This window comes from Puntigrus tetrazona, chromosome 20, assembly GCF_018831695.1.
Source record: "Puntigrus tetrazona isolate hp1 chromosome 20, ASM1883169v1, whole genome shotgun sequence".
In the NCBI taxonomy this organism is placed as follows: Eukaryota; Metazoa; Chordata; class Actinopteri; order Cypriniformes; family Cyprinidae; genus Puntigrus; species Puntigrus tetrazona.
The window spans coordinates 21,794,219-21,816,186 of NC_056718.1; the positions used below are offsets into that span (position 1 = coordinate 21,794,219).

The window sequence follows — 21,968 nt, forward strand, 5'->3', positions numbered from 1 at the left end:
AACACTTTAATTCTGAGTAGTTTTATGTACAAGACAACGGTTCAGTCCAGACAAGACAAACAAATATAACAAAAAAAATATATAACAAACAGCACAGAGGCTGAAATCAAAGTAAAGGGCAAATAATTACACCAGCTCAAATCATTCATTTCCACCAATCTGCATATATGTAAATAAACCAAGGATTCACTCTCTTTCCAAATAATTCCAGACTAAATGTGTCCACATTTACGCATTTCAGTCGTTCTACAGGAGTCTTTTCTCCGGCCGATGGTCTCGTATCACACGCTCGGGTTCTCTGTTGAGATCCTTTCAGTCTTTAGCGTCACCCACTCCATCAGCATTAATGGCAAACATTGCCTCTGCCTCAGGTAAACAAGGAGAGTCGTAGATCTTGCATATCCGTGTCTCTCCTCGACCCTTCCGCAGGTATAATCTAGAGACAATTAATTAAGATATCATCATTATTATTATTATTATATAGAGTACGAGAGCATTAAACAGCAACCAAGGTCATATAATGCAAAGTTCTACCGAGTAGTCGAGGCATGTGCCAGGATATTTCCTCCAATCGGCTTCTTGGGATCTGCTGAAAACATGGCCGCTCCATCCACCTGTGCTACCACCTGGTTAGTGATGACCACGGCCACACCAAACTACGAACCGGATTTAAAAAAACATAAGATATTTAGATTATTTCCATAAACTCACATCACATATATGTCATAGAAGTCACATTTACATGCTTTACAGAAATAAACGGGAAAACAACAGTAAAGTTCTTAACATTTTAAAGCAACGACAACAGCGTCATTATTCAACTCAATTGAGATTCACAAGACAAAACCATGCAACAAAATAACATTTTTCTTTAATTCAGACAGAAAGTGCTAAAGTCATTTTTTTTCAGTTTACCTTAAATCTTTAAATGTATTAAATGCTATTTAAATCTACTACACTTACTTTTGTAATTTAATGTGTAATGCATTGTCATTGTTTCACAATTTTAAAATGTAACAATACATAAGGTATATTATAAATTTATTTTATCCACCTTTTTTGAGGTTTCCGGTTTGTTAAGATGCAATAGGGAAATAACAACCTGCAGTAAACGGTAAAACTGTACTAGACACCAGTGTTTTCATAATTTAAGATAATACATTAATATAACATGATAGGACACACCAATTTTCCAAAGTATTTTGTACAGCTAAAAATAGTTGGACGTGAGTATAGTTTCCAGTGTCATCCATCGAATTTACAAATGGCGGCATTCAATTTTGCATCAGGAAAAAAGGTGGATAGCCATTTGACAGTTTACAAATGGGAGCAGCCAATGAACTTTCAAATGCATTTTAATAAATGCGTCCGAAAACAAACAACGAAGTGTAGTTATTACATTTTAGAAAGTTAAGTCTGGGGGACTATGTCTATACGATTCTACAAGGAGGTTGTAAACTTATAAACGGCATGTGTGTGATCTTTCATCTGTACCTCATCGGCGAGACGGAGCAGCATGCGTAGAAAGCGGCCCAGATGGCCCTGGCGGGCGGACAGCTCTCCTCGACCGGAGTAATCCGTCCTGTACAGTGCAGTAGCGCTGTCTACAATCAGCAGAGCGTATCTGGAGAGAGAGAGAGAGAGAGGATATTTCAACACAGAGCTAATGGAGTCTGGAGTCAGTTTCTGGCTGGATGTGTGTGTTACCTGGACTCAGTCATCATAGCGGAGGCCTGATACAGGAGCTGTGTTTGATGGTCCGTGTTGAAGGCTCTGGCATACGCCACATTATCCAGCACATCGCTGCCCACCAGCCCGTACCTGACACATCAAACACACACTTCATTCAGAAATAGGCCTAATGCCAAGGTGAAATGTTTACAAAGATTATAATGCACACTGTAAACAGACTTTATTAGCTTATTTTAGTTTCCTTCACTAAATTTTATCCTTTTAATTTATCAGTATTTCGAAAAGAAATGCAAGAAGCTATAGCCTATATAAATGGCAAACCGAAACAAATTCATTTGAATTTGAAAAAAATGAAACTAATGTTGGGTCTCTCAATCGACACTAAATCAACCGTTTCCATATTTGTGATGCATTCGAATGCCAAATTAATTGATTAGTCTATATATCCACAAAATATTCACATAAAATCTCACGCAATCTTTTTTATTTCTAACATTAGGAACAACTGTTCCTTTTAGCAATAAAAGATAATCAGAATTTTAAACATTTGCTTTCTGTTCGAGAAGCACAAAAATAAAAAAAAGTAATAATAATAAAAAAAAATTAAAATAGGGCTACATGTTGCAGTTTTTCTTTATTAAGTAAAATATATTTATTTCTATATAATACTTTTTTCCCCCCATTTGCAAACGAGCTGCAGGTGCGTGATGTGATATGACCTTGTTTTCTTTTGTTTGCTAGTTTTTGGAAATACAGGAGTTTTTTTATGGGTCAAAGATGCTTATTCTTTCTCATTTAATTCAATTCTAATTAAAAATCTTGATGGTTAACACACACAGACCCACAACAGAATAAAAGTGTTTCTAAAAGGACTCTGACCTCTCAGCTACAGCCAGCAGTCTCTCTGGACGAAAGGTTCCTTCGGTGTCGATGTACATGGCTTTTCCTTCTCCACCGCCTTGATCTATGGGCAGCTGAAATTTAACATTAAATGTTAACATTTTAACACCGTAAATCCGATATGAAATAGCAGCCAGATGTATATAGTGTACATAAATAGTGCTTACTATACACATGCTATACAAGCATTTACTGCACCCTTAGAAACGGAATGAAAAAAACAAAACAAAAAAAAACCACATATGTTGTATCCTATTTGATGCATCAGGATTATATACTGTGATACTGGTCAATATGTAGCTTTAACCTAAGAAGAATACACGTTAGTTTTATTCAGAGGACCAAACACAGAAGAAATATGCAATTTGGTGCAGCTGAAATTCTAAGCTTGTAATGTAATTAATGAGATCTTTTTAACAGTATTGCAGACTACATAAAATACATATAAATATCATCTGTCACCATATCTCCCTGTAATGTTTGACATTGAAATGTTTGGCATTTATAAATATAAAACTATTTCAAAATGTATACAGTAACACAATGATGGTTGAGAGATAAACAACGTTCCTCAAAAGACCGATAGACACAAGATAAGTGACAATATTTGACACTCAATTTTAACTAATTTTTTTAAAAATAATTTATGGATAATCACATAAATCTAGGCCAGCCTGTTCTCTTGAAATATAACTTACAATATAAAATATTGTTTATTTTTATAAAAATCTGTACATTTCACAAAGATATGTAAATAATGTTTTTGAAGTCTCATGTTCACCAAGACTGCATTTATTCTACCAAAATGCAGTAAAATGTATAATATTGTTACAATTTAATTCCATTTCTATTTCAATACATTTAAAAAAAAAACAACTGAATTTTCAGCATCATTACTTTTAGATTATTATCAGTGTTTAAACAGTTGCCCATATTATACACATCTTCCTTGTCCCTTAATGTGTCCCATAATTTAAATCATCTTAAAAAAAACAAAGAAGTTTTACCTGGCAGGTAACGGCCAGTGTGTGACACAGCTGTGTCTTTCCTGTGCGAAACTCGACGAACATCTCAGTGATGGATCCCGTCTCGATTCCTCCTGCACAACACAGACAAAGATCGAGTCAGGCGATTCTAGCATTTAGCACGTTATTATCTGACACACAGTTCAGCGCCGCACCCTGCAGGAGTTTATCAAGCTCTTTGGATCCTGTGGAGATCTGGATGATCTCGGCTCTGCGCTGGTGGAACTCCGTCGCTGTGGTGAAGCCCATGGGAACCATCTTAGCCGCCTCCGTCTGTTAGTTAAAAAAAATTTAAAGTCTGCTCGCATCACTAACGGAAAGAACCAGCGACAGCGACGGGGACCGGGGTCTCACCAGGATCTTGTCGGCTTTGGCTTCGCTGATTCCCTTGATGTTCAGCAGCTCTTTCTTGGGCGCGTACGCTACAGCCTCCACGGTGTGAAAACCACCATCCTCCAGCTTCTTAACGTCGCTGCTGCTGATGCCACATTGCTGCAGAGAGATTTGCAACATCAGCACCGAACGAAAAGTCGTTTAAAGGGTGTTTGTGTTTACATGCATCATACCTCCAGGCGTGAAACTGGTTGTGGCCCAAAATTTTCTTCCTCTTCGACTTCGGCCACTGCCTCCACCCGGGACGCGTTCCTCATAGCCATATTTACTGTTTGGTAACACATGACACTCTATCAGCTTCACAGTTGAAGTGAAAACTTGGTAGATACATTTGGGTTGTACTGTTTACATCTAAACCAAACACTTAACGAATGCATTTAGTAAAAACAAAAATGACATCCATGTAACGTTATATTAATGCATTATCACGCCTTTCGTTGATGGTAATACCACAGTCTTTTATAGCAGAGATTTGCATAGGTTTCCAAGCAATACTGTGAAAAAGTACTACGATATTACAGACGGACACAGTGTTTTCTAAGACTCAAAAGCAATATCGGCTTATGAATGAACAAAAACAGCAATCATTAACCAGTTAACTGCTAATAATGTGGGATATTAACTTATTGATCAGTCCGATGGTGCGTTAGAAAAACCGCAGGACAAACACAAACATCCTAACGAGCTCCAATCGTCACAAACAAACAATGTTCAACGTGCTCAAACGCGTTCTTACAACAAAAGTCATATAATAATCACGTAGACGCGAAACTATTTCATCGGTTAAATCTATAATATCGCGTTTTGTGTTGTCGCTCACCCGCTAAGCTGCAGCTCCTCAGTCTGAACTTTCCCGCGTGCCGCCGTCACGCCACGTCACCGACGTCGTGACGCAATCACGTCATTGATCATTCAACGCGTCATATCTGTATTTGTTTTGTTTTTAAAAATATGCGTGAATGCCGATTTGTGAGGACATTTAAAACAGTGCCCCCTACTTTAAAAAAGTAATTGGCTATAGTTTTAATATATGACGCTTTAAATAAAACCGTGTAGTTCGAAGCGTCTGTGTAGGTGCAATAAAAACTCAATAATTCATAGCGTTATATTATTTCGAGTTTATATATGTGACCTGTCAACAATAAAACGCTTGTACACGGGTATACACAAACAGGTAATGAAAGCACAATAGAAAGTTATATTTTTAGAGCTGTTCATAAACTACCAAAGTCAAAGACAGAAAATATACCCACTGTATTGATAAATTAACAAAGCATTGTAAAATTCTATCACAGTGCAGTAATAAGTATTTAGTTTAAACAAAACAAATGTATACACATGAAATTACACAAACACAAATTCATCAATAGCAATAGCATTGTATTATGAAATTCAGCTACACATGTAACAGTTTTTCCAAGAAAATTTAGTAATTAAGTATTATATATTGGATTATAATACATTATTAGTTATACAGTTTTTATTTTTAAAATATTTTCTTTATTTAGTCTTAAACTTATTAGATTTTGTGAAATTACAATTCAGTTAAGTTCACGAACTGAAAGAAGGCATGTTCTTAATTTCTAAAGAGTACATAAAGAAGTACGTATGTTACAGGACAAAATGTGCAGTGGACTGACTCACTATAATACTACAGAGGAATAGAAAATATCAACAGACAGACATTTCAAATCCAAAGACTTAGAGATGAAGGTCAGGTGGCTTTTTTGGTGTCTTCTGTTGGCAGGTCTTCGTATGGATTTTCTGTATTGGTGACTTCAGTCATGGTACTCTCTTCTGAAGCTGCTGGGTCTCCTATAAGGGTGCTTGTTTTCAAGTAATATATGAACAAGAACAATCCTAGAAAACCAATTAATAAAAAATATGGATTTGATATTAGGCACGTTTTATGTTATATTAGAAAACAATATTAGGTTGAATGTTTTTTTAAAGCCTTTAAGGCTGCATTTATTTATTTAAAAATACATTAAAAATGGAATTGAAAAAAACTCCATTAATGAATAATATTTTTAATTATTCCTGTGATGCAATTTTGAGCATCATTACTCCAGTGTCACTGAAGTGTATAATCATTCTAATATACAAGAAATATTTCGAATTATTATCAGTGTTGAACATTGAATGCTGATCGCAATTTAAAATATATATAAATGCAATATTTCACAAATTCACAATACAGATTCACATTGTATTTTTGATATATGCATCCTTGGTAAGCATAAGAGACTTCTTTCAAAAACATTATTATTCATTAATATTATTCCAAATCTTTTCTCATTATTTTAAAGCTTTCAAGTCGTATATATGATAGTGCATCCCTAAAAGCTGATCAAATGATAAACATATGCATTTAAAATCAGTGCTCTCACCTTGAAGGGAGTTCAGGATGGTGAATATGTAGTATGATGGCAGACGCAGAGCTCCATAGCCGAAGAACGCAAAACTCCAGGTGAGTCCCAGCATACAGCAGAGGCCCAGGACGGAGGTGATGTCCGAGGTGGCGGTTCTTGAGTGCTTCACCACTGTAACCGTGTTTAACCTGCTCATCTTCAACATGGAGAGCCATCGCAGCACAACAATGAAAGTGCTAAAAGTGAAGATGAAGATGAAGCTGTAATAACCGATGTTCACGTAGTAGTGGACATCAGAGTCTAAAATCCAACACCTGCAGGGGTAAAAAGTGGAGATGGTTAAAGTTAATAAAATTACATACTAATGTAGATACACCCTCAAACCCATTTACTAATTATTTCTTCGTATGAACAGATTTGAAGCAATGGATGCTGTGCAGTGAATGGGTGCCGTCAGAATGAGATTCCAAAAAGATGACAAAAAATAATCCCAATAATCCACAAGTAATCCACTCCAGTCAGTTAACATTTTAATAATTTGGATACAGGACTATACTGGCCAAAAGTGATGTTATTTTAAAAGTTTCCACATCTAATATCACTTTAACAATTAGTAACATTCTCAAGTCAATATATAGTGTTTTACAGACAATAAACTGTCATTAGTAAATAGAAAATACAAAATGCACTTATTTAATTTTAAAATGCATTTTTAAAACCTTAATAAAAGCAAAGACTACAAAAGGGGATTTCACAATTTCGGATTTCTATTCCTACTACAATTAAAATATAGAATATAAAGTTCATCCCCAGCTCCTCTTTTACAGATGCATGATCACTTAACTGCTCATCAATAGAGATATATAATCTATGAAGCTCATTGCTTAATTGTAAAAAAAATATCCATAGTACTGTATTACTCTTGGAACTTGGAAATGCAACTGCTGTTTATAAAAATATCTGGCAATTTTTTAGCCTTCAGAGAGGTTGAAACCTCAGCAAGGTTTGCCTGAGATAACTTCTACAGTAATCTAACCCAGACTGAACAAAAGAAACTTTTTACATTATAAAAAAACTTTTGCATACTAAAGTAAGTTCCATGGATGTTAAAGGTTTTCATAAAATGTTTTGGGATTCATAAATGGTTATAAATGCTTTTTATGCATAACATCATAAGGCTGCCATTATATTTTAGGAAGGCTATCTCATATTTTGCGATCCACTTACATAGTTACATTGCTTGTGCCCGTTGTTATGGTCTGCTCGCCATATCTGTGCAGGGCGTAAATGACACTGACAACAAGAGCAGGAGGAGCTGAAACAAATGCAATCATAATATTAGTAAGCGAGCCTTCAAAGTTGTTGGGAATTTTGACCATTTGATCATCTTTGATTGTCAGAGCACTTAGCGAAGTTCTTCAGAATGCGTATTTAATTAGTGAACGAACCCCAGCCAACCACAGAGATCTTGAGGATGTAATGTTTGATGGTGACTGAGTGTTTGGCCATCTGCAGGCAGAGGTGAAAAGCCTCCACTCCAAACCAGGTGAAACTGGATAGCAAGCAGTAGTGCATGAATCCAGCCATGACTTTGCAGGCAGTGGTGTCTTTTGCACGTGCTACGTACTCATTCGACAGGAAGGCCACGTTGAGCAGGAACAGCGCCACAAAGAGATTAATCAGCACGTGGGCTGAATCAGTGGCCTTCACTTTCCTGAAATTTAAAACGCAATTCATATTTTTATTTCATTGCCTTAAGATCAATCAATCGGTCACTTTTATTTTTATAGTGCTTGTATCAATTCAGATTGTGTCAAAGCACTGAACAGTATCAAATAGGAGTAAAGAGTGATTATAATGACAAGATTAAACACTTAGTTTTTATTAAATGCAGAGATGGGCAGTGTAATCAAATCAAGGGTAATTGCCTTGATTGGCCTTGATAATGAAGTTACGTAATCTTTAAATCTTTTTAAAGTGAAAAGTATTACGAGCCAGCAGCCACAGGATATCAATGTAACGTCAGGTTGATGTTGGAGTTAATGTCAGACAGTTGCATTTTGGCTGAAAATATAAATCGGGTTGGCGCTAATGTGACGTTGACTTAACATTTGAGTTAAAAACAACAAATATCAACGAGGGCTGATGTCGGTGCTGGACGTCAAATTAACATTGACATTAGAAGCTGAATTGACATTGAAGTTTGGTCACCAACCAAAATTGAACCAAATATCTTTTCTTGAGACTGCTGGGAACCATCATTTTAAACCGGGATTTAATTTAGTAGTTATGCTGCATCTAAATTAAACCCATTGTTAAAGCATTATTCTGGGTTTAAGCTTAATCAGTAGCACCTGTGACACGACACGATTTTATTGGAGTAAAAAAAAAGTTTTCATAATTTAATAAGGCTGCATTTATCTGATGGAACCCCAGTAATATTGTGAAATATTATAAAAATTTTAAATAACTGTTTTCTGTTTGAGTGTATTGTAAAATGTAATTTATTCCTGTGATGCAAAGCTGAATTTTCAGCATCATTGCTCCAGTCTTTAGTGTCACACGATCCTCCAAAAATCATTCAGATATGCTGTTTTGCTGCTCAAGAAACAATTTGTATCATTATCAGTGTTGAAAACTGTTGTACTGTTTGATATTCAGTGCTGTTTTTTTTTTAGCAAATACATTTAGCCTTGGTGAAACGTCTTACAAAACTCTTTATTAGCATCTCACCTTATGAGAAAGTGCATGAAGAGCCCGATAGACAGGAAGAACAAGGAGAGGCCGCAGCCGATGTAGGTGATGTAGGTGAGAGCGTTGAGGTCTTCTGAGGAAATGGTTACATTTGGAGGGATCTGTATTAAAACAGTGTTTAGTTACACAGGACACCGGCAACATGAAATATTTACTAACCATTAAACCATTATCTTCACTGAACCATTTTACCAACTACAAATGAATAAACAAATCTAAAGGTGCAAATACAGCTTGGAAGTTAATATCACAAATTCCAGAAGGAAACGGAGAACCTACCATGAGCAAAGCGAAGAAAGTCAAATGTTCGCATTTACATGTTATATCGTTTTGTCCTTTAATGGTAATACACCCTTCAGTTGTCCAATTTGGCTGACTTCCTATAAAAAGAGAGAATGGTTAGTTTTGAGTTGAGTGATATTTTGAGCGAATTAATGAAATTGACATGCTTTGGTCAGCAGAATGGGCCGTAATATTTAGGACAAATCCAACATTAAAATGTACCTCTCTGTGATACAGAAACTGCACATGTATTATTTAAAGTGACATTTTTTAAACAGAATATTTTAATGTCTGTGGTGTAAACAACATGCAAAAAAAATAATAAAAATAAAATAAAAAAAACACAAGAAGATCACAGACCATTTCCATCCCATGATTTACAAACAGGAGATCCAATCACCGTCTATAGAGGAACACATCAGAATATAACAAAATAAGATTAGGATAGATTTAGACTACTAGAAATACATTCTCATACATTTTTAATACCTGACTTATTTTGAAGGTCAAGCTGATAGGGTCACTCAGATTGGTAATATTTGCCCCCATTTCGATTGCATAAACCTCATCATTTAAAACCGTACTGTTCTCTGCATCCTTAAAATAAAAAATTAAACGAGATTGATTAGGTTTGTTTAGTTTTATTGCTAAGAAACAGAACCACCAGGTTTCTATAGAAACATAATGTGATATATATGACAAATATGATAAAGTGAAAAATTATAAAATAAAAAAAAAGCAAAAAAAGCAAAAAAAGAAAAGAAAGAAAAACATGTTCAGGATAATCAGCCTGTTTCATAATCATTTTAAACCACATTTGTTTTTATTAATGCTGTTATGTACAACTAATTTGTAAAATCGTTCTGTTAAAAGTAGCAAAAAATTCTCGTTGTTATAAAAACATCCTTTAGAGCTTTAATAAGCCTATTGTTGATGTTTCTTTATACCTTTGTCATATTGGGAAAGCGGAACACACTGATAAAAGCGTTTTCTGCACTTTGGTTGAGCGCTTTCATAGCGGCTTCCTCTGGAATACTGAAAGCGTTGGAATAATTCTTCAGTACATCAGCATCTTCTAAAACCTGCAAACACATGGATTTCCACACTGATGTACATTTTATGTTTTGAAGAAGCTTTTTTCACTGCCATCATTCAAAGTCAAAGAAAACATATGTCTGAAGTCATCCATCCACTTACTCTGATGCCAGTTGCTGAAGAGTAGATTAAGTAGGACGTCTTGATTTTGGACTCTGGTGAAATTTTCTTCAAAATCCCTTTAACGTTACCCATGGATATAGAGGCCACGGTCAAATTTTTCATCGTAGCCACAATGCTGGCAAGACTTTTCATAACCTCACTGAACGAGATACAAGATTATTTTTGTTATTGTTGTGATAATAGAGTAATGGTTTAATTTATAGCCGTTGGGACAGCATGTACGGCAGCGTTAAATATATAGTGAAAAATGCTATGTGACAAGCCGCGATCTCCCATATTTAAAAAACACAATTAATTGTTTTAGCATAAAAATATACAATGTTCCATTTAATTGTTTCTCATGTGCATCTGTCCAATACATTATCAAGTTCAGCAAGTTACGGAAACTTTCTAAACACGGTTTGCAATGTTTGCATGTCAATGTGTGCAATTTATAAAATAAACTGCTACTTGTGTAACAAATATTACCACTAAAAACCTGACTAGACTCAAATTTATAAAAAGGTACTTACGCAGCTGCACCAGCATCTGTTTCTGTTTTAGTAGTATTAAATTTATTTGACATTTCGTTCGGTAAGACGACAGTTTCCATAACTTGAAAAGGATTTCCACATTTATAACAAAATGAAGTTTCATTTTGAAACTTAATGTTGTTTATTTTACTTTCATCCCCTGCATTACATAAACATAAACATAAATTCAATGAATAAGAAGTAATTCAAAGCAATATCCAGCACTGGTTTTTAATGACACATATATTCTGTCCTGTTCTTACCGCTACAGCTGTTGTCATATTTTGCATCCTTGCAGCGCTTTGTGGGATTCACGCAGGTAATATTACATGCTTACACACACACACACACACACACAAACAACATTATAAGCTATATATATATATATATATATATATATATATATATATATATATATATATATATGTTCCAAATTGTTAGGCAAGTTGAAATTCTGGCACAAGAACATTTTATCAATCCCAAACCACATCAAACTACTATTGATTTTGTATTTAATCATATATAAGTTATAAATATTTGTGTGTTCCAAATTATCAGGCAATTTTTTTCCAGATAAAATGAGCCAAAAATGAGATTGAACTGAAATGGCCAAGAGAAGGATACAATACTAATACAATAAAAGGTTTAAAGTTAAGAAATGACCATTGGTCAGCGAAATGCTCAAGGGGTCAGCAGAGTCAGAAAAATAGGTGGATAAGAAAATAAATATGTTAGGAATATATTAGGAATTAATGTCAAAAATTAGGTAAGAAACCACCAAGAACCATTTAGTCTCTAGCGCCATCTTTTTCCAAAACTACAATTCCTGCAGTCTCCACAAATGCAGCGTTTCAGGTTTTCAGAGAAATCCAATAAGTCTTTTTAAAGATTTTAACGGACTGATAAGTTATGAGTGAATCTTGAAGGAACAGCTTCACATCGTACTGTTTGAAGAAATTCATTTTCCAGAATCTGGCAGGAGGTTTTAGGAGCTCGTATTAATAGAAATTGACTAAAATGAATTCAAGATAGACATTTCAGGATAGGAGGCACTCATAACTTATCTGTCTCTAAAGCCTATGAAAAATCAGTCTTAATGGATTTCACAACACTTCAGCATGTTATTCTTATAAAACAAGTGTTATTTTCTACCCGAGCAAAGTCTCTGAGAACATGAAACACTGCACTTGTATAAATACATGCACACACATACACTTGACATCTTACATGAATAAGAACAGTATTGCACAGTATTTACTAACGATTATTACTACATTATTACTGCAGTATTTATAATATAATCACAGTATAATAACTACTACTATTATTTAATTATTTTATTTTATATAGAATGGACATAGTACTCTGAGATACTCACTTTGGTCATATTTAGTGCTTGTGTTGGTCCACATACAATCTTTAAGATAAAGAAGAAAAAACATTTCAGCTATCTCAAAAAGCAGAGCTGCAATACAGTACAACTTGTAATACAGTAAATATAGTGAATGAACTGAAACAGAATGTCTTTAAAGATGCCAACAGTTGTTGTCATACACTTCTAAAATCATAGGCTACCAATTGCATACAAGCAAAATGACAAATCCTTCATTCACCTTGTCCAGGACTAAACCAGTTTATCATTTTGCTGCACTTCGCTTCAATTAAACAGACAAACGTGGGTATAACACTTCTGCTTATATTGAGTGTGTATGGAGGGGATCTAGACAAACTCACACCATTGTCTGCAAGAAAAATACACATTTTCATTATTGACAGTGGCACTATGCTCTAAAAAGCATATTTGTGTCTAAAGCCCAAGACACGAAAAAGATCTCAAATATGAATCAAATATGTTTAAACCCACCATTGCTGTATGTTGTACATGGGTTGTTTGTGCATGTATTGTTTTCAAATGAAAAAACTGTCATATTGAGCAGTTGTGGTTTTACTGAAAGACATAAAAATTCATATTTTAATGTTAAAATAAAGTTAAATGTACACGCACACACACACACACACACACACACACACACACACACACACACACACACACACAGCAGATCAATATTAGAGAACAATCTATAAATAGATTTATATATTTTTAAGCAGAATTGATACTTCAAATCTGTCCCAGCCACCTCTACTTTATTACAAGAGTATCCTTCTGATCCAGGGACATTAATTTAAAAATGCATTGAAAAATTATATAATGTTATAATAGACACAGCCAGGTTTACTCACTGAAGTATTTAATTGTGATAAAATAATTACTTTATAACCGTATTGGAATCTTACACACATGCTACAGTTAATCTGAGCCATGCATTATTTTAACTGGTGATAAATATTATTGGAGTGGCTTAATATAGCGCAGGAGATGCAGATAACATGACCCTTAATTAAGAAACTTAATTAATGCTGCCGCATAACAAATCTGTTTCAAAGAAAAAAATTAATTAATTGCTAATTACAACACTAAAATAAAAAAATTAAATCATGTATTAGAAATTATGAATATAAATAATTGAGAATTGTTTTGCAGTGTGATGGGGGTATTGTCTCTCTATTAAAAATTACAGACTGATTGGGAGATGCTTACAGGGAAGGAACTGAAATGTTGCTGGAGGAGGTTCTGATAAACAATTGCATTCACTCTGTATAAGAGGCCTGCCCTTGGGCTTTGGTCATTCAGACCCATTAGAGTTGCTCTCATTGCTAAAGTGAACTGTGGACCAGGTCTCATCTGTGATATCATTATGCCTGCTGCGGCCATGTTAGTTGATTATTTCGCCGGAATGAGAGTATAGTTCCTAATCATATCGGCCTAGAAAATCGCAACATTTGATTTAACATGCTATAGCTACAAAAGAGTCAAGTTTTAAATAGAAAAATATTAATATAAATGCATTCCCTTGAAAGTTTATGTCTTACCTGTTCAGACTTTCCTGTTCAGAGTTATGACTTTGCAAAACAGAATTCTTATATGTCAGAGATGTGAAAATTATCTACATTTATATTTGTATTCCGTATTTAACAGTATATAAGATTTTGGTTTTCTTAGTTTTTGAGGTTCTCAAGCAATTTTAAGTGAACAGTTTCTCTATTTATTTTGCTGTTTAGGCTAAATTAAGTTTTTCCTCACCTGACCCTCCAGTAGAATTGCAAGGAATAGTAGACTGGCACTGTAGTTTTCTCCATGTACCATTACTGCATGCACCTATTTAAAATCATAAACAATACAAAATGATTATACAATAACAACAGTTACACATTAGACATTCAGTATTTTAGTAAACACATTCTTATTTACTTTAATGACCATGTCTGCTTTAAATCACCTGTCATGTATCCCATGAAACCATCTCTACCCAGTATCAGCATATCCATCCCCCCATTATCCGAACATTGCGAAGTCTCTTGTGAAGGAGGAGGACATTTAAGACAGAAATTTCCTAAAGATATGCAGAAGGCGCCGGATACAATGAGCAGGAGGCCACAATTGGTCAACTTCATCCTGGACAGGATGTCAAGGTTCCTTAATAAAATCTGAATAGCTGCAAGAAAAGTAAAACATGAACATGTTTTGCTTGTAAACTCAAATGAAAATGAGAACAGCTGAAAAATTTTGAAAAATCCCTAAAATTATTATTTTTTAAATAATCCATGATTCAGGTGTCATTTGCTTCCAGTTTTAGGTGTACAAAAACAGTCTGTTATACTGACTTATACTGCAAATGGGTGTTTCTTTTCATATTATTTTAATTTTATTGTTTTTTATAATAAAATTACATTTGATATATATTTTATATAAATATATAAATATATTGTTGGAATACTGTTGCAGTGCAAATAGTTTCCCATTTATTGTACTTTACTATTCTTCAAGTTATTTACCTGTGGCTAATGTCTCATATTCAATTCTCACATATTCTTAAAATAGCTTACTTTTATGTTGCAAAATAAGGTTGTGTATATGTATTTATTTTATTGTTATACTTGGTGTAGGTTTCATTAATTTGTTTGCCATAAAAATAAATAAAACTAGGTATAGGTCAGCGGAAATGAATTTCTGAATGAAAACCGATGCAAATTTTATTGTAGTTATGTTACGGTTTTGAGCTTTGGAACATTTAGTAGCCATTGCCTTAGTTTATATGTCGGACAGACTGCAACGTTCTACTGAAGAAACAAAGTCACCTACACCTTTGATGTCCTGGAGGTAAGCAGATAAACATCAAATTTTCATTTTTGGGTGAGCTATCCCTTTAAACTTTTTAATTTGACTGTGAATGAACCACATGTCCACCTGTGAATTATACACTATAATGTTTTATATTATTATTATTATTATTTGTAGTGATACAAAGTACTAGAGAAATGCTCAGAAAGAAGATAAAAGAGTGCATATTGAGAAATGGCTATTGTTTGTGTAAAAATTTTTAATTCTAAAATACACTGCTATATTTTTCTGTGTTTGAGCAAATAAACACTCAATGACAGCCAAGCAAAGTTTTATCTTCTTCTATCACGCAAACATGATGATTCTAGTCACCCAATCAACTTTTGTACCAATCAACGTCTGTAGTTTAGCTTTGGTTCGGACATAATTGTGAACCATACCATATTGTACTGAACTTTATCACTTGGCGGAAGCTGCTCATATGTAAACATGCATAATGAAATGGTTAATTTAAGACAGTACTAAATAAACCCACAGTTTTCTTTTTTGATAAAATTGCTAACATTTTGCATATTCTGCAAGGGGTGTGCAAACATATGAGCAGAACTGTACATTCAGCAGATACTGTTATGCAAACTGATTGAACCAACTGAGAAAAAAAACACAATTTATCGCAGCAGCCATAATTTCAAGATTAAACTAGAGTAGAACAAAAGTGTAGAAAATAATTAAATGAAGCACAGTTATTTTTGTTTATACAAAATACAAAATAATACAAAATAACTGGCGTTAATGCATGAGTAACCATTACACTCCACAAAAAGTAGTTTCTTGGTAGTGGAAAAAGCTCTTTAGATATTCAAAATGTTCTCCACATAAAAAAAATAAAATTCTTTGAGGATGAAAACAGAATGAAAAAAAAAAACTCTTTTAGAACATTTATATTTATAAGATAACTAAATGAACTTCTTACCTGTTGAAGAGTCGCTGAGTCTTTAAAAGAAATTTTCATTTCATCAGATAGAGACGGTACATAATTTTGCATGTAGCATTTCCTCCCTCCCCCTGTGGGTTTCTGTTTTTGCTATTCACACCTCTTGATGCAAATAATCTGGGAAAGAAAAATGAGATGAGACAGAGTCACTACATGAACAGTCATTCTTTACGGTTAGGTGATTATTCTGGGACCTCAGTAGGCAAATGAGTTTAGACAGGTTTTACTGGTTAATCTTGTAAAATTGCCCATGGATGTGTTTTTTGTATGTACATGAGAAGATACATCTTTACATGAACATGTACACTGACAATCATAATTAATATACAGTTACAAACTTTAAATTAACTCCCTGTGGCACTTTCTCTCATTCACTTTCTCAGTATATGATATCACAGCCAGATCAGTACAACTGAATGTCACAAATAACATTTATGTCTTTCGTAGGAAGACAAATACGCCCTAGGAATCATCTGTTGCTTAACAAGGCATCAGTAAAAAAAGGGCTCTGTAGTCATATCGGTATCATAGTGCGGTAAATAGTAATTCATCTGTTAAACAAATGAGATGTGTCACAGAAGACATCAGCCAAACAAATGAAACCTTGTGAGCTTATAGTATACTATAACACAGACACATTTCAAATGGCTCTATGTTGAACTGAAGCACATACTGTGTGTAGATAATATACAGGAGTATTCATGATAATTATCATAAATTTTGATTATACACGTGGACCTTTTTACAAACACGTATTGTTAGAGAATTATTTTACTTTGACTTATAAGTCCGAGTGATTTCAGTTTAATCATGTTTGGGCAAATGTAAGCAACTCTGTTTAATTCTGTTTGCATCTTGTCAGTCGGCTTATTTGGATCATTTAAAATAACCCCTTTTTTTCAGGATTCAAGACACATGCTGGGTGTTAAATGGCATAATGAGTCACCGCTGGAGAAGATTCAAACTCATTTTGTTTTAGAAACATCCACCTTCAGGTTGTGATGTCTTTTTTTTTCTGTGGTATGGTTTTATAAACATATGAATATTGTTTTAGGTTGCTATTTATATTTCAAGATTACCACTTATATTTACAAGATTAACATTTAAAAGTAATAATAGTGAGAGATATTATTATGAGAGTGGCAACTGATATGTAAACAGATACAGTGTTATAAACATCTCATTGATGTTACAAGCTACCAGAATTTCATCCTACTTTTGACCATAGAAATATCAGGACCTGTACCAAATTGCAGTTTTTTTTGTTCACTTTGGGCCTCTTAAGAAAACTGAGGTCCAAATTCTCCTGTTTCATACTATATAAACCATAAAAGCAAGGTGTATTATTGTAAATTATACATCATGCAATACACATACATTATGTCAGGCTTTTCAGGGTTAAGTGTCCATTAACAACCACGCTCTTGTTTGTGTTCCGTTCTGAATATTCCCATCTTTTGTTCAGATTGCCAGTCTAAATCCGACTGACAAAAATCACATGAAATACACTTTTTACTAATCCATGTCAACTTTCAAGTCACATACATATGTGGTTTGAAACCATATCATCATCGCATTTTTGAAACCGCTCAAATCGGAAACTGAGTAACTATTTTCCTATGAACAAGGAACTTCGTTTTTAATGTAGATTTTCAATTAATATGATTTGGTCCAAAGTCATTTGATGGAACTGTTGCAGTACAAATATTTACTTTAGTTATGTATTTACTCAAGTTTCATGTTAAGTATTTTAAATATTACTTTGGAAGACAATTAACAAACAACCATCACACACCTGATAATGTGCAGGATTTTCTTTTGTTTCTTAAAAAATATCTTTTAGATCAATAATTTTATGAGCTAATGAATCACACTGCATCATTAAGGTTTGGCATGAGGTTGTGAGTTTACAAGGATCTTTCAGGAAATGAATGTAAAGCAGGTATTTCGCTGCAGTGTTACCTTATCACCAGTAGAGGACACCATGACATTTTTACTGTGACACTGTGAAGTTACTACTCTGAAAAGAACTGCCGCTTTTAATTAGAGGAAATAGCTTAAACAAGATTTTCAAGTATTTAAATGACAAAAGAATGCCCAGTGCTGAAAAAAACACCCAACTCAGACTGTTCAGAGACTTTTCGGACGCACTTCAATGGTGGTTTGACATTTGTAAACCATGACCTACTGTATGACACAGCCTACAAAAAAACTGCTTATCTCATACTTCACACCTCAGCAATGTGCGCTGCTCATCTATTTTTAGAGCTCAGTTGAGTTTGTGGTAATAAGATGGTGGGACATCTGTTCTTTCAATGAACTCATACACACATGCAGGTGGTTGAACACAAGAGATCCCGGGGGACCCTATTGGATGCCAGGCTGCAGTTTGCTGACATCACCTGTCACCATCTTCCCTTCGGGCTCCGGATGAGGATGGAGCAGTTTCCTTTGATCCAGAGCTGCTGTTATTGACATCATCTCAGGGATTTCCAGTAGTGGTTGACACACACACACACACACACACACACACACACACACACACACACACACACACACACACATGTTGGTATTTGTGGTTCTCCATAGGTGTAATGGCTTTTATACTGTACACACTGCCGGTGTATTGACCGGTGACGGTGACTCTACATTCAACCCTACCCCTTACAGGAAACTTTCTGCATTTTAGAATTTCCAAAAACATAAAATACAAATAAACACCATTTGGTATGTTTTTAAGCCTTTTGAATTAGGAGACATAGGCAGTGTCCTCAAACCACCTTTCAAACTGTAATACCTCTGTCATACCCATGTCATTGAACAAATGTCCCCGTAAAACTGTACACACGCATACACGAACACACACAAACACACACACAAACATACACACACACACACACACACACACACACACACACACACACACACACACACACACACACACACACACACACACACACACACACACACACACACACACAAACACATCTATGTTTTTCTTCTTGGTTTATGAAATACTTTAGCTAATTGAACGACTGAATGTTTGCAACCACCGTTACTGTATTTGTGGTACTCAAAGCTGCATTTAACACATCTTTTATCTTTTCCTTATACATTATATTCTTAATATATATATTGAAGACCTGAGTAAATAGAAGCACAAGCCCCATGTTTTTGCCATTGTTGCTTACAGTTAAGAGTTAAAAGCGGCTTTAAAAATTAATCCAATAGTTTAATTATTAAACTGATTATATTTATCCAGATCGAGGTGGATTATTTCTTTGTTCTTTCAACTTTCACGTATTATTTCACAATTTACATTTTACTTTTTATTTAAAAAGTGGTACGAGGTATAGGTCTACGGCATTATTAACAGTACAGACCTCATAATAATGAAGTAAAATGTAAAGTAAAAATAGACTTTACAGTAAAATTGGTCACATACATCGACATGTTTAATGTTTATCATGTATATGAAGTTTTTCCAACTTCAGTTTATGAAGTACTTAATTTAATTGCTAAATTCATATTATTTAGTTGCCAGTGCAATATATATATATATATATATATATATATATATATATATATATATATATATATATATATATATATATATATATATATATATATTAATGTAAAACCTTTTTTAATTTATTTTTCAACCAACTTTTTGGTTTACAGTTGCTTCAAATAGCCTACAGTATGTGGTTGATGTCTTTTACAGAAAGCTTTCCTAATACTGTTGGCATCGGTGCAAAAAGGCCAGATTTTCTTACAGTAGCTTCCACATAAATGAAAGATCGGACTAAATACATGCAGACATAATCCTTATATTATTGCCATTGTGGCTTAGAATCTAAAAGTAATCCAATTAGCTTTAAAAAAAGAGACTTACTCAACTTATTAAACCGATTATATTTATCTAGATCATTGAGAGCGATCATTACTTTGCCAGTTCCTTCTGCTTCAGATTTGACATATTAATCTGTCTTCCCTCAAGCATGATGTCATGCAATCTTACAGCCATGATGTCACTTCTGATTCGTCTTCGGTTCTGTTCATTGAGCTGCTGTCGCTTGTCTGGGGACTCATTCTTCTTGCTATGTGAATCACGCACTGCTCAACACGCATCTAAAGTTTAAACACAACAGAAGTAAACACTGTTTAGAAAAAAAAGGACCAGCCATACCTCAAATAGGACATTGCAAATGCTAAAATTTGCAAACGTAACGTCTTCACTTCAACAGTTTATAATATATATGTCGTTTGTAGCAAAACCTCATGTTAAATTCTGAGAGGAGCCGCATCAGATATCTCAGCAAATACTGTCATAGTATGAACAAGCATTAAGAAATCACGTATATGTGATATTGCAACAGACATTTGACTCCCAGATATTACGAGTGCAAAAAGTGTGTTAATGAAGGCCTATCGTACAAAATACTTCTTACTAAGAGCAGAACGGCAGCAACAACATCATGTTTGGCTAGCATTTGGATGACTGACAGAAGCCTAACCACACCCTGTTTTAGCAATTGTGGTTTGTTACTAGGAGTCCACGTTGTTGCTCGGCCAATCAGGATGAAGAGAAGTTGACCTTCTGCTGTGGGTGTATCTCGTCAGGGCAGCGGCAAAAACATATGAATGACTGCGAGATCGTCATGAGCGACCAATCAGGACGCAGAGATGATCTGACCAATCGCAGTCGCTTTCTGTTCTGCCGGACAGTTACCAAGTCACTGTTACTGCCTGGGAAAGCTGGGGCCGCCTGCCATTGGCTGAAAGTGCTGAGAACTTAGCGGCTGATTGGCTGAATAAACACACGCCGTTGCTAGGGAGGTGCACCAATCACGGTGAGGCCGAAGTCAGCTGTTTGGTTTCTAGGCAGGATTTACTCACTGAGATGTTTTGGCGGGAGAGCGGGGAGGAAGGAGGGGGCTGTAGAGTGAAGTGGAGCATGTGATGTGTTTGTGTGTGTGTGTTTTGCTCTTCCTCTTGTAGGATCTTTCTGATGCAACATGCAGTTGTGAGGGAGGCGTCTCCTGGGCCTCTTGTGATTTGATTTTTTTTTAACGGGTCTTTACTATGAAACAAGAGCCAATGATGTAGCTGTTGCCACGGAGGCAGCGCCAGCATTTGTTTTGCCTCGCTCTCATCTCTTGTACCTCCCCATCCACAGTTACCGTAGAAACAGAGTCACTTTGAGTCTATTTCAATCCTCTTCCTCTAGTCAGTGATTTGTCTGTACCTCATCCTGAAACCATCCCAACATTTTAGCAAACCGAAATCCGTGCCAGTACTGGCTAGTTAGTATGCAGGCTCCAAACAACGTATTACAAAACTGAAACTATTCCTCCTTCACGTGTCAGTCAACACATTCTGTCTTAGAGTTAACTAAGACTTTTTTTCATATTTAAATTGGCCATTGCAACCACGCGGTTGAGCAGCATGGCAACAGTGAGCGCAGGAATGCTGAGCCCAAGGGCTGTCTGAAAGGATGATGTCATCGTAAGCGAGTGAGAACAGGAAGAGTGATATTCAGGTGACTCACTGCCCATTTACAACAAGTGCACTTGAACTGTGCACTTGAATTCTGCCTCGCGCAGAAAAAAGCATGCACAAAAATGCAAAAAATGGAAATGTTCG

At 35.0% G+C, this 21,968-nt stretch overlaps 2 protein-coding genes across 3 annotated transcripts; both read right to left on the reverse strand.

Moving 5' to 3' along the window:
- Positions 1-9: 9 nt before the first annotated feature.
- Positions 10-4,914, reverse strand: rad51 (RAD51 recombinase). Of its 2 annotated transcripts, none has more exons than XM_043218887.1 (10): positions 4,634-4,820; positions 4,184-4,278; positions 3,972-4,109; positions 3,773-3,890; positions 3,600-3,691; positions 2,572-2,666; positions 1,708-1,821; positions 1,495-1,624; positions 535-656; positions 10-436 (listed from the first exon to the last, which is right to left on the reverse strand). In XM_043218887.1, the coding sequence occupies exons 2-10, from the start codon at positions 4,271-4,273 to the stop codon at positions 313-315; spliced, it is 1,023 nt and encodes a 340-aa protein (XP_043074822.1). In that variant the 5' UTR covers positions 4,274-4,278; positions 4,634-4,820; the 3' UTR covers positions 10-312. The 2 variants fall into 2 exon arrangements, with proteins under 2 accessions (XP_043074822.1, XP_043074821.1); XM_043218886.1 differs by lacking the exon at positions 4,634-4,820 and adding an exon at positions 4,831-4,914 and having other exon boundaries at positions 11-436.
- A 199-nt stretch (positions 4,915-5,113) lies between these two features.
- On the reverse strand, positions 5,114-20,811 carry adgrg11 (adhesion G protein-coupled receptor G11). Its single transcript, XM_043218877.1, has 20 exons — positions 20,774-20,811; positions 20,344-20,453; positions 16,302-16,439; positions 14,487-14,702; positions 14,291-14,365; positions 13,013-13,096; positions 12,762-12,890; positions 12,527-12,565; positions 11,412-11,480; positions 11,149-11,308; positions 10,616-10,775; positions 10,366-10,500; positions 9,908-10,015; positions 9,779-9,821; positions 9,416-9,516; positions 9,116-9,237; positions 7,831-8,096; positions 7,610-7,697; positions 6,401-6,696; positions 5,114-5,870 (listed from the first exon to the last, which is right to left on the reverse strand). Exons 4-20 carry the CDS (start codon positions 14,659-14,661, stop codon positions 5,725-5,727), a joined length of 2,196 nt encoding a protein of 731 aa, XP_043074812.1. The 5' UTR covers positions 14,662-14,702; positions 16,302-16,439; positions 20,344-20,453; positions 20,774-20,811; the 3' UTR covers positions 5,114-5,724.
- Between the last annotated feature and the right edge of the window lie 1,157 nt (positions 20,812-21,968).

Coding starts and splice junctions, on each gene's coding strand:
- adgrg11 (XM_043218877.1), bottom strand. CDS start 14,661: ATGAAGTTGACCAATTGTGGCCTCCTGCTCATTGTATCCGGCGCCTTC. Junction 11,481..12,526: donor AAGCACTAAATATGACCAAA/GTGAGTATCTCA, acceptor TGTGTGTGTAAG/CATGTAATATTACCTGCGTG. Junction 9,238..9,415: donor CTTTCTTCGCTTTGCTCATG/GTAGGTTCTCCG, acceptor GTTTTAATACAG/ATCCCTCCAAATGTAACCAT.
- rad51 (XM_043218887.1), bottom strand. CDS start 4,273: ATGGCTATGAGGAACGCGTCCCGGGTGGAGGCAGTGGCCGAAGTCGAA. Junction 4,110..4,183: donor AACCAGTTTCACGCCTGGAG/GTATGATGCATG, acceptor ATCTCTCTGCAG/CAATGTGGCATCAGCAGCAG. Junction 437..534: donor GCACATGCCTCGACTACTCG/GTAGAACTTTGC, acceptor AATTGTCTCTAG/ATTATACCTGCGGAAGGGTC.